The sequence below is a fragment of the Rhinatrema bivittatum genome, chromosome 4, assembly GCF_901001135.1.
Source record: "Rhinatrema bivittatum chromosome 4, aRhiBiv1.1, whole genome shotgun sequence".
NCBI lineage: Eukaryota > Metazoa > Chordata > Amphibia > Gymnophiona > Rhinatrematidae > Rhinatrema > Rhinatrema bivittatum.
Window position 1 is genome coordinate 27,968,672 of NC_042618.1, and position 15,499 is coordinate 27,984,170.

At 39.4% G+C, this 15,499-nt stretch overlaps 1 protein-coding gene across 5 annotated transcripts in view; it reads left to right on the top strand.

Moving 5' to 3' along the window:
- The window catches only part of PAPOLA (poly(A) polymerase alpha), a 334,417-nt gene that overhangs the window by 117,107 nt on the left and 201,811 nt on the right, over positions 1–15,499 (top strand). For 3 of the 5 annotated variants that reach the window (XM_029597901.1, XM_029597904.1, XM_029597900.1), the window contains exons 7-10: positions 1,440–1,551; positions 2,345–2,434; positions 2,552–2,690; positions 12,140–12,187. In XM_029597901.1, coding sequence (XP_029453761.1) covers positions 1,440–1,551; positions 2,345–2,434; positions 2,552–2,690; positions 12,140–12,187 — 389 coding nt within the window. The remainder of the gene's footprint in view (positions 1–1,439; positions 1,552–2,344; positions 2,435–2,551; positions 2,691–12,139; positions 12,188–15,499) is intronic. The other 2 variants (XM_029597903.1, XM_029597902.1) reach the window with 1 other exon arrangement.

The window sequence follows — 15,499 nt, forward strand, 5'->3', positions numbered from 1 at the left end:
GGTGGTATATAAAATACAAATAATCGCTTCTGGTATTTTTCAGAGTCTGTCACCTTTAGCTCCGGGTTCTTTTTTTTTTACCTAGAACATATTTTGTCCTTTGATCCAGATGATGTCTCTTCCAGTATTCCACAGAGTGGATAAGGATAGATCTCTCAGCTTCTTGAGTGTTCATTGAATCCTTCTCAGCTACCTAAACTGACTAATGAATTAGGTTTTTGTTTGGCGAACCTTACAAGGGGTGAGCCAACTTCAGAATCTGCCTTGTCCAAGTGGACCTAGGAGATATCTCCTTGTGTATTGCTGAAGGCTCTGGTGTTTGTTCGTGCGTGTTACACTAGGGTTCATACTGCAACTATTCCTTTGGGCATTTTGCAGTGCTTAGAATTTTCCCAGTTCAGTCAGCAGAAGTGTTGCAATGATATACCAGCACTGTTCATGCAAGATACTGGAATTTTTCCAGTTCTGCAGAATTTACTTGCTATTTAATTAGCTGGTGCTTCAGATGTTTGGGACTTGACACAGTTTATTAAAGTCTTACATTCAGCACTTTGAAAGACCAATGAGTTTTTTTTGGTCTTTCTTACATTAGATTTTTAATCTTTTGATTAGATGGTCATGCTAGAGAAATGTCCTTGGGACTGGCATTCTTGGGTAGCCCCATGTTCCCATGTGAGTTAATGTGGACTTGGGTACTTCCTATGCATCTGGACTGGCCTAGGAAGTTAAGGAAGGAAAGTTTAGTCTTACCTGTTAATTTTCTTTCCTTGAATCCTGTTAAAACCAGTCTAGGACCCTCACAAGAAGTTAGCAGCTGCATTTTCACTTATTTATGGATAAGAGTTCCTAGATTTGCAGATGGTTCTTAGTCTTTCTCTCTGGATTCTCTCTCTCCACTTTGTTAGCTGCCTTTCGTCTTCTGTTGGAATTCTTAGAGGGGTTTGTGGTTGGGGGATCATTTTTTCAGATTATTTTATAATTTTATGAAGTGTTTTGTAACTTGGTGTCAAGGGATTTCTCCATTCCATTGCTTTGAAATAAGGATATTGGCAAGTTCCCAGGCTGCACCACTCCCTTCTGCTTAGAAAACCTTTTCAGTGACATCACTATCTCTGTCTACTGGCAGGATAGCATACCCAGACACATCTGAACTGTTCTAGCAGGATTCAAGGAGAGGAAATTAACAAAATATATCCTGTCAAGTTTGAAGATATTTTTCTTTCTCAGGTATGATGTAAATATAGATGCTTAGGTAAAAATCTATACAACCTATTTAGGCTCAAGGCCATGAACCTCAAATTTCCTCTTAATTGGTTTCCCTCACAATTTAGAGTATATCTTATATATTTTTCACATAAACTGAAGACTTTATCATGCTAAGTATTATTACTAAATGCTTACCAATAAACTATGTAAAAGAAATATTTTGGGTTTTTTAGATTGATATTTTGTTTGCAAGACTAGCACTACAGACTATTCCTGAAGATTTGGACCTACGAGATGATAGCCTACTTAAAAATTTAGACATACGATGTATACGAAGTCTTAATGGTAAGTATATTTTTCTGACCTTGTGTTTTCTAGTACTGGAGATTAGTATATTTCTCTTTGATATAGGTAGATGAATAGTTTAAAAACATAAATGAAACATTGACTTGAATTTAGAGGTCAACAATTCTAAAAAAAAAAAAAAAAAAACCCCAAAAAAACCAAACAACCTTTTAGAATAAACAGTAAACCTCTTCCACTGTGAGATACTCCTAGCTGTAAGTGTCACTGCTGCTACTGTGGCCTATTTTCTGGCCCTGTGCTTCTTGGCTTTCACTTCTGAGACTCCTACTTGTGGTGGGACCCAACTTGCCACTGCTGGCCATAAGTCCTTCAGTGCTACTCCTGCCTTTGCTTTATTTACTTGGAACTCTCTGCCATATGCCATCCTCCTACTCCATTCAGTGTCTTGAAGGGCAAGGGGTAAACTAGCTTTTGTAGGAAGGCAGTAGAGCTTGTGGGCCAGGTGAAAAGCTTGGGGGTGGAGAGTTACTGGATGTCATATGGGCCATAATTTCCCCACCTCTGTAGTGTGTTAATTTCATTGTTTTATTAGAAATATCAAAATATAAGTCTAATAATTTAAGGATACAGAAAGCAAAGTAAAATTATGAAACTAAAGATCTTTTGTTATAGAGTAATGACAAAATAGTTAACCTGGCCATGATCATGTGCTCTTGGTTTGTGTATTCAATTAGTTTTAAACTCCTAATGTTGTATGATGCCTACATCATTGAAACTATAGGAAATGCTTCTCCCATATGTTTTCTCTTACACATATCATTTGTCTGCTCAGGTTGTAGGGTAACCGATGAAATTTTGCATCTAGTACCAAACATTGACAACTTCAGGTTAACACTGAGAGCTATCAAACTATGGGCCAAGCGTAAGTCCTAAATCTTAAACTTAATATGGGTGTTCTTGTTTCTCTCCTATTTTTTTATTTTACTTAAATTTTTCTAGGAACTAACACTTTTTTTTTTCCCCCCCCCATTGGTTATAGGTCACAATATCTATTCCAATATACTAGGTTTCCTTGGAGGTGTTTCTTGGGCCATGCTTGTAGCAAGAACTTGCCAGCTTTATCCAAATGCAATAGCATCAACCCTTGTACATAAATTTTTCTTGGTATTTTCTAAATGGTAAGCTTTGAGACTTTTTTAAAATCATATTACTTATATATAATGTATGTGTGTGTTTATTTATAACTTTGTAACAGCATCTCCCATTGGTTTAGGCTCCCAATATTCAAAAAATTGTTGCCGTCTAGAGCTGAAAGTAATTCAGAGCTGCAGCAATTAAGTTAGACTACCGGGGTTACTCATGAGGTCTCTGTGTAAACTAGTGGGGAAGAAAGCTTGGTGAATTGTCTTAATTCACCCTCCAAATTTCTTCCCAATTTGGTGTAAGGCTACCCTGCAACTTTTATTGCTTATCCCCAGGCCCCACCTTTACACCAAATACAAAATAAAAATCCCACATTAATAGGCACAAATAGGTAAGAATTCAACTAGGTTTATTAAAGCTTCCTAACAAATCTACATTTCATAATAGACACAATATATCACACATTATGATAATCTCGGTGATCCTTCAGTCTGACTCAGATCTATCACTATATGACAATATCAGTGACCCTAGTCTAGCTCAGACCTATCACTATGCTGAAAGATTATTTTTTTGGTAGCCTGTTAGCTTTAAACACCTTATTGCCCTTTAAGTGTGTGGTCAGCTGTTTTAAAATAGGAAAACATACAAATCCCACCCCTCATGGAAATCTCTCACCCATAAACTGGAACTGGGAATTGCTAGCAATCATTTGTCTTTTCCCAGATGTTCTGATGTTCTCTCAATCTGGTTTCTTTCTCTGCGTCTGCTGCCTCTGCTACTCCAGATGCTGCAGCAGCAGTGTGTCCGTTGCTGTTAGTCTTGTCACTAGTGCTGTGAATATGTATTACAGCTGGTTATTGCTGTATTATAGCTGGTTACTACAGCTATGCAAAGCTGTGTATAAGTTCTTTCAGCAGTTGACTTACTTGCTTATAATTTTCCCAGTTTAATCAGTGGAAGTCTTGCATAACACAACTGGCATTCTTGCAAGATACTGGAACTTTTCCAGTTCTGCAGAATTTACTTGCTATCTGATAGCTGGTGCTTCCTATGTTTGGGACTTGATACAGTTCACTTACTAAAGTCACATGTTCAGCACTTTGAAAGACCAACTGTTTGGGTTTTTTTGTTTGTTTTTGCAGCCTTTGCAGTTCAAATCCATCTTTGATTAGTTTATTATCACTGATGTATATTTCTGACATTTCTATAACTTTTGGTTAATTAACAGTTCAGCTGTAGTATCGAACCCACCATCTTCCTTAAGAAAATTTCTTTCCTTATCACACAGAACAGAAAGAGTAGCAGGAAAATAAGGTTAATAGACAATAGAAATAGTCAGCTTTCAGAGTAAATCAGGGCTTCAATTTAAAGTCAGAATTTAAGAAAAAGGAAATAAGATTAGTAGCTAACTTTTTTTTTTAAGGGTAGAATATTTCATGTTTATATAAAAATGGAATATATCTATCTATATAGATATACCTCAAAAACCTTTCCACATAAGCACTTATGAGACAGAATATAAATGTTAAAAAGTTCTATTACGCAATATAAATAAATCAGTTACAGAATTACAATACAAAAAATAAAATCACAAAGTATGTGGAAGTGTTTTCTTTAAAAAAAAGAAAAGCAAAAAACCTATTACATCATAAAAGATGTAAGGAGCTGAATGAAGAGTCCTCAGGTGGATCAATTCTTGTAACTCTTGAATGTATTATGAAAATATAGCTTTCTAGATAAAGTGATGGCACTCGTTTTTCCTTCACTGAAATCAGTTGCTGCTTCTACCAAAACTGGCTTCTTCAGGAGAAAAAAAACACCGCACAGCTTTCAATAGAAGTATTCATGATCAAGAGTAAAACTGCTCCCTTTAGTTACATCACTTCTCTTCATATATTCATTTACATCATTGAGTAAACTCAGCCTTCCTCCTTCACGGTTAAACTGAGCAGGAACTAGGACGAGGCTCGTTTTCCCCCCTGAAAAAGCTAGTTTTGGTGAAATAGAGGATTGTATTGGGGAAGCAGCAATATAGAAACATAGAAACATAGAAATGACGGCAGAAGAAGACCAAATGGCCCATCCAGTCTGCCCAGCAAGCTTCACACATTTTTTCTCTCATACTTATCTGTTTCTCTTAGCTCTTGGTTCTATTTCCCTTCCACCCCTAGTTTTAATGTAGAGAGCAGTGATGGAGCTGCATCCAAGTGAAATATCTAGCTTGATTAGTTCGGGGTAGTAGCCGCCGCAATAAGCAAGCTACACCCATGCTTATTTGTTTTACCCAGCCTATGTTATACAGCCCTTATTGGTTGTTTTTCTTCTCCCCTGCCGTTGAATCAGAGAACTATGCTGTATATGCATTGAAAGTGAAGTATCAGACTTATTTGATTTGGGGTAGTAACCGCCGTAATAAGCCAGCTACTCCCCTCTTTGTGAGTGTGAATCCTTTTTTCCACATTTCCTCTTGCTGTTGAAGCTTAGAGCGATGTTGGAGTCACAGTAAGCATGTGTATGTTTATTTAATAAGGGTATTGACTCCAGGCAGTAGCCCTCATTCTGGCGAGTCACCCACTCTTCATTGGCAGCCTCTTGACTTTATGGATCCACAGTGTTTATCCCACGCCCCTTTGAAGTCCTTCACAGTTCTGGTCTTCACCACATCCTCAGGAAGGGCATTCCAGGCATCCACCACCCTCTCCGTGAAGAAATACTTCCTGACATTGGTTCTGAATCTTCCTCCCTGGAGCTTCAAATCGTGACCCCTGGTTCTGGTGATTTTTTTCCTACGGAAAAGGTTTGTCGTTGTCTTTTGATCATTAACACCTTTCAAGTATCTGAAAGTCTGTATCATGTCACCTCTGCTCCTCCTTTCCTCCAGGGTGTACATATTTAGATTCTTCAATCTCTCCTCGTACGTCATCCGATGAAGATCCTCCACCTTCCTGGTCTCCCTTCTCTGTACCGCCTCCATCTTGTCTTTGTCTTTTTGAAGATACGGTCTCCAGAACTGAACACAGTACTCCAGGTGAGGCCTCACCAAGGACCTGTACAAGGGAATAATCACTTCCCTTTTCTTACTTGATATTCCTCTCTCTATGCAGCCCAGCATTCTTCTGGCTTTAGCTATTGCCTTGTCGCATTGTTTCGCCGATTTCAGATCATTAGACACCATCACCCCAAGGTCCCTCTCCTGCTCCGTGCACATCAGCCTTTCCCCGCCCATCGAATACAGTTCATTCGGATTTCCACTCCCCATATGCATGACTTTGCACTTCTTGGCATTGAATCTCAGCTGCCATATCTTCGACCAATCTTCCAGTTTCCTTAGATCTCGTCTCATTCTCTCCACTCCTTCCGGCGTGTCCACTCTGTTGCAGATCTTTGTGTCATCCGCAAAAAGACAAACCTTACCTTCTATCCCGTCCGCAATGTCGCTCACAAAGATATTGAACAGGACCGGTCCCAACACCGATCCTTGCGGTACACCACTTAAAACCGCTCTCTCTTCAGAGAAGGTTCCATTTACCATCACACATTGTCTTCTGTCCGTCAATAGACTGTTTTTAGTGAAGGAAAAATAATTGCATCACTTTATAGCAAGCTGTATCTTCCTAATATATTCAAGAGAATTACAAGAATAGATCCACCTAAGGACTCTCTTCAGCTCCTTACATCTTTTAAGATTTAATGAGGGTATATATATATATTTTATTTTTTTTTAAAGAAAACACTTGCACATATGCATTGTGATTCTATTTTTTTTACTGTAATTTTGTAACTTTTATTGATTTGTTTAAATATATTGTGAAATTGTTTAACATTTAAATTCAGTCTCATAAGTGCTTATGTAGAAAGTTTGAGGTATCAATAGTGAGGCACTTTATTTGTATAGAAAATCTTAGGACTACTGGTTGCTATTGGAACCAGTGGCTGAGTAAAAAGTTTTCTTCCTTTTGACTTAAGACAAAATCATCAAATTTCCTCTCGGTACTTGATTATGTGTTTGGTTTTTTTGTTTTTGGTTTTTTTTTCAGACAGTCCCTTGCTGTTCCACAGTGCCGCAGTTGTGGTGTTCCCGATGGCACCTTGTTCGGTCACTGTTGATCTCCCCTGTTAGCAGGGGCAATCTGGAGCTTGGTATTCACCCACATGTTAGGACTACCATCCTGCTTGTCCTAGGAGAAAGCGCAGTTGCTTACCTGTAAGAGGTGTTCTCCCAGGACAGCAAGATGTTAGTCCTCAGGAATCCCGTCCGCCTCCCCATGGAGTTGGATTCTCCTTCCAGTTTGTTTTATTTTTTTCGCTCATATTTTTCTTTGTTACGAGACTGAAGGGGGTGCTCACATGGACACACAGATAGCAGGCTGGGCATGCTCAGTCTGCTGGTCAAAACTTCTAGAAACTTTGACGAACGTTTTCCGTGCCAGGCTCAATCTGATGTCACCCACACGTGAGGACTAACATCCTGCTGTCCTAGGAGAGCATCTTTTACAGGTAAGCAACTGCACTTGTTTTAAGGCTTTTTATGGATTCAAAATAACAGTGAATGACATGCAAACGTTTGTGCACCCTTTCAGCCAGTATTTTGTAACACCACCTTTGGCAGAAATAACATATTTCATATATTTCCTGTAGCCAGCTATGTCTTTCTGTTCTTGCTTTTGGATTTTTTTTTTCCATTTTTCCTTACAGACTACTTCTAACAAAGAAATATTCTTAGGTCTCCTTGCACCTGCCTGGTGATCTTAAACTGCATGTTTAAGATCACCAGGCAGGTTTTCAATAATCAAGTCTGGGGATTGTGAAGGCCATTCCAAACCTTCATCTTTTTGCCCCGAAAATACTTCATGGTTGATTTTGAGGTATGTTTTGAATCGTCTTGCTGAAATATTCAGCGTCTTTTCAGCTTCGGCTTCTTTACTGTGGTGCATTAGCTTCTAGGATATGTTCATATTTAGTTGAATCCATTCTTCCTTCCACTTGCACAATATTTCTTGTGTCACTGGCTGCTACATAAACTAATGGGGTAGATTTTAAAAGGAGTGTGCGCGGTTCTCAGCGCGTACGCATGGATGTGACTTTTTTTTTTTTTTCACAGAACAAGCAGGATGGTAGTCCTCGCATATGGGTGACATCAGGATGGAGCCCAATCACGGAACACTTTTGTCAAAGTTTCTAGAACTTTGACTGGCACCTACTGGGCATGCCCAGCAATGCACTGACCCTGCATACAGCAGGGGCCCTCTTCAGTCTTCTTTTTTCTGCGCAGCAGTAGCCATGCAGGTTAAGGAGCTCTCTGGAGATTCTTGACAGGAATTTTCCTCACGGAATTTCATTCAAAAGATTTCAAAAAAATCTACCCCTATCAATATCCATACTCCGCGGTCGAAAGGTAAGGTTTTACCCTTGTTGCGGTTGATTCCCGTCGAGTTATCCCTTCGGGGCCTACCGGCCATCGACTGCACCGTGGCTAAATTTTTGTTGGAGTCATGGCGTCGGGTTTTCGTCGGTACCCCGACTGTACTCACAGTGTCCATCACTGACTCGCATGAGGTCTGTGTTATGTTTGGGGTCCGGCCACAATGTCCTTACTTGCACCAAATGTGCCCAAATGACACCTAAGGACCGTAAGGCTCGTTTAGAGAAGATGGACTTTCTCTTTCAGTTAAAAACCCCGACTCCATCGATAGCTTCAACGTCGTCCGAGCCGGTGCCATCGACTTCTCGCCAGCACCGGGACACTGCTGCTGTTCGACTGGCGTCAACAATTCCAAAGGTGTCTATTGCCTCCTCAAGAAAAGGACTGAGGAGAACATCGTGAAAAACGTAGACACCGGCATCAGAAGGCTCAGGATTTGGCTTTTTATGCAACTGCATGAAATTCTGATAGTATTAGAAGCCAAGTTTCCATTGTTGCGGCATTGTTATAAGTATTATGTTTATTTATTTATTTATTGGTTTTTATATACCGCTGCTCATCAGAGATATCACGTCGGTGTACAGAGAACGAAAAAATACGCAATTGCGTTGTAAATAAAACAGTAAGATAACTGAGATACAATACATTAAAAAAGTTAAATGCAGTAACAAAAAATATTATTTAGATATATATAGAAATATATAGGTAATAAAATAAAATATGGATTAGCTGTAATAGCACAACTTATCAAGGGAAAACTGTAGGAATGGAGGAGGGATGGAAGGGGTATAATTTAAATAGGGGAAAAATGAGAAAAAGGTCAGGGAGGAAAGGGTTATATACATGTGGGGCTGTTAAAAACAGCAAATTCTTCAGTTATATAAAATGGTAACGAAGATGCTAGGAATGAAAAGAAAAGGCAAAGAAGAATCTGAAGTTGACTGCTGTAGGAAGGAGGTGGGAGGGAGGGGTCGGGGAGAGGGGTAGAATCTTCAGTGTCCTAGTTTAAGGAAAAAGATTGATGAAACTAAGAAGGGGGGGTAATTAGGGCTAAGAAGGAACACGTGAAGGTCATGTGTAGGCTTTAGTGAAGAGCCATGTCTTGAGCTTTTGCTTGAAGGTCTTTGGGGACAGTTCAAGACGTAAATTAGTAGGCATGGAATTCCATAGCATAGGGCCAGCTAGGGATATGGCACGAGCTTTGGTGGATGCGTATTTAAATAGTTTTGGTGAGGGGGTTTGTAGGGTAGCTATGTACGGATTTCTAGTTGGCCTGTTAGAGTTATTGAATTGAAAGGAGTTGGAGGGCCAGTTCATTTCTGGGTTGTGGAGAGATTTGTGGATAAGTGATAATATCTTGTATTGTATACGATAGTGGATGGGGAGCCAGTGTAATTCTTTAAGTATGGGAGTGATGTGTTCCTTTGTGGGCGTGTTAGTGAGAATGCGAGCTGCAGTATTTTGCAGGATTTGTAATGGGTGTATGAAATTTTTAGGCAGGCCCAATAGCAGAGCATTACAATAGTCAATTTTCGAAAAGACCATGGCTTGTAACACAGTACGAAAATCGGAGAAGTGTAATAGTGGTTTAAGTTTTTTGAGAGTATGGATTTTGAAAAAAACACTCCTTGAGGGTAACATTAATAAATTTTTTGAGGGACATTTGATCATCTAATAAAACTCCTAGATCTCGGACTTGTTGGGAGAAATGTGTGTGTGGTGGAATAATGCGTGTTGTGGGTGTAGCGTGTAGGGGTGTAGGAAGTGAAATAACCATGAGTTCAGTTTTTGTAGAGTTAAGGGCAAGCTGGATAGAATTTAAGAGGTTGTTAATTGAGGTGAGAGTGGATTGCCAGATTTCCAGGGTTTTCGGAATAGATTCAGTAATGGGAATAAGAATTTGTACATCATCAGCGTACAAATAGTGTGGTAACTTAAGGTTAGAGAGGAGTTGGCAGAGGGGTAGAAGGTAGACATTAAATAGAGTGGATGAAAGTGAGGAGCCTTGGGGGACTCCCTGCGCAAGGGGAATTTCCTTTGATTCATGGTTGCCAAATTTAACTCTGTAATGTCTGTCGCTGAGGTAGGAACTGAACCATTTGTGGGCACGGTCGGTTATACCTATATCAGAGAGACGCTTGAGGAGGATCTGATGGTTTACAGTATCAAATGCAGCCGAAATATCAAGTATAACTAGTAGATGGGATAATCCTTTATCTAAGCTTTTCATAAGGTAATCAGAAAGTGAGAGAAGAAGGGTTTCTGTACTGTGTAGTTTACGAAAACCATATTGAGACAGAGAGAGGATTTCTTGTTCATCCAGGTAGTTACTAAGTTGACAGTTAATAGTTTTTTCTAAACTTTTTGCAATAAACGGGAGATTGGAGATGGGACGGTAGTTGGTCAGATCAGCTGGGTCGAGCTTAGGTTTTTTTTTAGGGTGGGCTTAAGGATGGCTTGTTTTAATGGGAAAGGTACAATACCAGAATCAGTGGAGGCATTGATAATCTTTGAAATAGGAGGGGCTATTAGGTCAGGTATGGTGAGTAGAAGTTTTGTAGAGATGGTGTCGGAGGGGTGGGATGATGGTCTAGCTTTTTTGAGTATAGATTCTATTTCCATGGCAGAGGTGTGTTCAAACATTGTAAGTTTGGTAGAGAGTTTGCTAGATTGCACGGTGTAAATGTTCTGAGGAGTGTGGGGGATGATGGGAAAGCGTGTCATGATTTTATTAACTTTATCATGGAAGTATTCAGCCAGTTGCTCACATTTATTTTTAGCCTCTTCTTCAGGAATGAGATTTGGGGTGAGGTTGGTGAGTGAGGTGATGTTGAAAAATATAACACTTCAGGTGTAGTTTTCTCAATCAACACCACCCATGGTAAAAGTGCCACATTTATAGGCCTTATTCTGTAAGCTTTTTTTCCCAAAGACACAGAATTGGAGAAAAGGCTTAGTAAATCATGCCCTTTATTATACTTTATCATTAATGCTAATTTTCTTAAGCCATCCAGACTGGTCCAGACAAATGGGTTATACCACCAACTAGCAGATGGAGATAGATTAACAGGTTCCCCCTTTAAGACTCCTATTCTGACCTCAGCCTGCCAGTGTTCTGTCTCCAGAAGATGGTAAGCAAGCATATTGTGCTGAGGCCTGGCAAGGCTGGATACAAGGAAAGGCTGGTATTCTCTGAGGACAAGCAGGATGGGAGAAGCATTTTCTTCTTGCAGGGCCCTATGGGTTTTGTTTTCTCCCTCATGTATGTTTAGGTAGATCTTGTTTCAGGTTTTTCTTGTTTTAATACTTTTGTTGATTGCATGGTGTGTGTGCCTGATGCCAGTGCAGCCTGTCTAAGTTTTTACACTAATTAAAAGGAAAATGCTGCCCAGCAGTTTTAGCTTTGTATTCTTTCCCTTGACCTTCATTGTGTTTTTGCCTTTGTTGATTGCTTCATATCGGGTCTGCAGTTTGCAGGGCACCAGTATGGTTGGGGTAGGCCTCTTGACTGGGAAATCGTCTGAGTTTTCATCCAGGCAAGCGTTTGAGATTCAGTCCGACTGCTGGACATTGACAGAGGCCCAGGCAGCAAAGGATTTAGGATCAATTCCTCCCCCTTCTTGTTCTGCATGGGACTGTGGGGGCACTGAATGAAGGAATGTTTCTGTGAAGGGAGTAGAGCGTTCACTGGATCAGGGATTCCATTGCCCAGATAATATCGCTGTTACTTTCTGGTATTTGGGAGAATGAGATATTTTAACTAACACCCAGAGTATTAGGGTACTCGAGTTGTTAAAAGCATAGTTCCTGTTTGATACTCTTCCCATTCATTCTCTGAGAAATGATTTAACAGCTTTTCTGTCACCTGCCATATAGAACAGCTTATATCACAGATAAGGAGGGGAATCGAGTTGTTGACCCTCTAAAAAAAAATCCCTTCCTGAATGTTAAGTATGTGAAGTTCTGCTAAGAGAAATCTTAGTATATTTTCCCCTCAGTGCCTTACCTCCTTCTCAGGGAAGGGGTTGTTTATTCTTTTTCTTGTGAATTTGCTTCTAGGTGGCTGCTTTCTACCCCCAGTCATCCTCTGTGTCCTGCTGGATTCAGGTAATTGTTTGGGGAGGAGAATTCACACTGCTCCTTTGCTTTGGCATGCAGCCTGGATATCACAAGATATGCAGGAAAGACTGTTGCAAGATGTGGCATCTCACAGTATTGGCAACAGATTTCTCTAGTAGGAATCCACTCCAAAGCAGCAGGAAAGGATTTTCTCCCATTTAAGGGGAATGCATTTCAAATACCTGCTATGAAAAATTATGAATGTCCCCTTGCAACCGTTCCAGATAAGCCACTGTCCTGTTTTGGTTGTATGTTGACCCTAAAGGGATGGAAGGTCCCATCCACTCTGCATCTTAAACGACATTTATGTATTCAGCCTCGAGAGAGACACTGTCCTGGTGACTGATTCATTTTAAAGTTGGCTACTACAGCTTCCCCTAATCTTGGCTGCTTGTATCCTGGGTTTGGAATCTTGCTTACGGGGTTCCATACCCAAGGTGGGGTTGCCTGGGAATTTTTAGTTTACTATTTCAGTATGGAGCAATAAATATCAACCTGAAGTTTGTGAGGGCTCATTGGCTGACAGAGTAGTCCGTGTCCATACAGATATTCTACTTCATTTAATAGGAAGCTGTTTTTTTGAAGAACAAGGCTGTCTTTAGCAGTAGGACTTAGTCCTATGCCGAATGGATGAAGAGTCTTTCTGATGATCAGACTGGATCGGGGTCTAGAATCCTCTGTGATCCCTGGCAGGAGCGGAGAACAGATTTGCACAGATGTAAAATCCTGTGACTCTGCTGTTTCCATCTCTTAACAGAGATGTTCCTGGACTTCTGCCTCAGGATATTATTACCCTATACTGGAGTCAAAGGTTTTTATTAGATTTTATTTGAATTGCTCAGCTTATGTGGCTGTGTGGAAGAGTATAGCGATAGGTGTATACTACCAAGCCAAAATAAGACAGACTATGAAATAAGAGAAATTAAGGAAGCTAAAAAACTTAGCGGTGCAGTAATGGGAGATTTCAGTTACCCCAATATTGACTGTGTAAATGTAATAGGACATGCTAGAGTGAGAGTTCCTGGATGGAATAAATGACTGCTTCATGGAGCAATTAGTTCAGTAACTGATGAGAAGGGGAGCCATTTTGGATCTAATTCTTAGTGGAACACAGTATTTAGTGTGAGAAGTAATGGTTGTGGGGCCACTTGGCAGTAATGATCATAACATGATCAAATTTGAATTAATGACTGGAAAGGGGATAAGTAAATTCACCACTCTAGCAGTAAATCTTCAAAAGGGAGACTTTGATAAAATGAGGAAAATAGACAAAAACTGAAAGGTGCAGCTACAAAAGTTGTGTATAAGAGTCATGGACATAGTTTAAAAATATCATTTAGAAGCACAGTCCAAATGTATTCCATGCGTTAAGGAAGGTGGAAAGAGAGCCAGATGACTACCAGCATAGTTAAAAGACAAGGTGAGAGGCTATTTTAGCCAAAAAAACCTCCAAAAAACCCAAAACTTCAAAAATTGGAAAAAGGATCCATCTGAAGAAGATAGGAAAAAGCATAAACATTGGCATGTTAAATGTAAAACATTAAGAAAAGCTGAGAGAATTTGAAAAGAAGCTGGCCACAGAGGCAAAAACGCATAATAAAAACTTATTAAAAAATTTCCAAAGCAGAAAGCCTACAAGGCAGTCGATTGCACCATTAAATGATTGAGGGGTTAAAGGGGCACCTAAGGAAAATAGGGCCAACGCAGTAATTTAAATGTATTCTTTGCTTCGGTGTTTACTAATGAAGATGTTGGGGAGAGGTCCGTTCTGGAGAAGGCTTTCAAAGCTGATGATTCAGTTGAACTGAACCAAATCATGGTGAACCTGGAAGATGATGTAGGCCATATTGACAAACTGAAGAGTAGCAAATCGCCCAGACCAGATGGTATGCACCCCAGGGTTTGAAAGAACTCAAAAATAAAATTTCTTTTCTATTAGTAATCTGTAACCTATTAAAATTATTCATCGTATCTGAAGACTAGAGGAAAGAGAAGACGAATGAGGTGATAAAATTTGCAGATGACACAATTATTCAGAGTGGTTAAATCACAGGCAGATGGTGACAAATTACAGGAGGACCTGTGAAAACTGGAAGATTGGGTGTCCAAATAGCAGATGAAATTTAGTGTGGACAAGTGCAAAGTGATGCATATAGGGAGAAATAACCTATGCTGTAGCTAAATATTAGTGTTGTGGTTCAATAAATAGAACCAACAACTATGGAGAAAAACGTATTATGCATTATTTAATAGGCATACCTTATGGAAAGAGATGGACAGAGTGCTATGCAAAGCACTGGTTAAAAAAATAAAAAACCCACACCCCCTCTCAAATGATTTTGAGAAGGCAATATATATATATTTATTTTATTTATTTATTTGGATTTTTTTATATACCGAAGTATAGCTTCTGCCTTCACTCCGGTTTACAAGATAACATAATACATACATATAACTTAGAACCATATTTAACATTCAAAACGTAGGACCTTATTTAACATATTAATTGAAAATGTATCTGAATAAATAAGATATTCCTTAAAAGAGCTAGTAAATCAGTTCTTGTAATAACATATAGACCAAAAATAACAACGAAAGTGTTAAACATGAGAGATGATTTATCGGTGATAGGGTCTGAAGAGGAGATTGGAGTGTGTCGGGTGATGCAGGTAATGTCTTGGGAAAGGTTGGAAGTGGGACGAGGGAAAGTGGGGGGGTGGCGGGGAGGTGAGAGGGGAAGGTGTGTTAATAGGGTGGGATCGTCGAAGTGTGATGGTTCAAGATGAGAGTGTATATATAGGATTTACACTTGTACATTTCCAACCCCTAAAATAGGTTATACAATTGTCACATTTTCTATGATTGTGTTATTTTTATTTATTTTTTTTTTACTATAAACAATCTGAATGGCCGTATGTTAATTTGCTCTTGCTCTGCATATAAATTCAATCTTGCTCTGTATGCAAATGTTTCTAAACATAACTGCTGTATCAGTAGCTAATACAGCATTTCTCTCTTTCCGCGGGATCTGCCTGTCTAGAAAAACAAGGCAAAAAACTGAAGCAAAAATACTATGGAATACTTGTCAATTGTAAAGCTACTTCTGATAAAAAAAACAAAACAAAACACTTAAGAGAACAAGCATAATGACTTATTGTGTAACATGTCAAAAAGTGTTTTATTGCTGCTTCACTGCTCTTTATCACAAGTCTTGTCTGCAGTAGGGGCTATGAGCACCCAAAACAGGTTACATATTAGAAGTTACCACCCAGGAGAAAGATCTAGGTGTCATAGTGGACA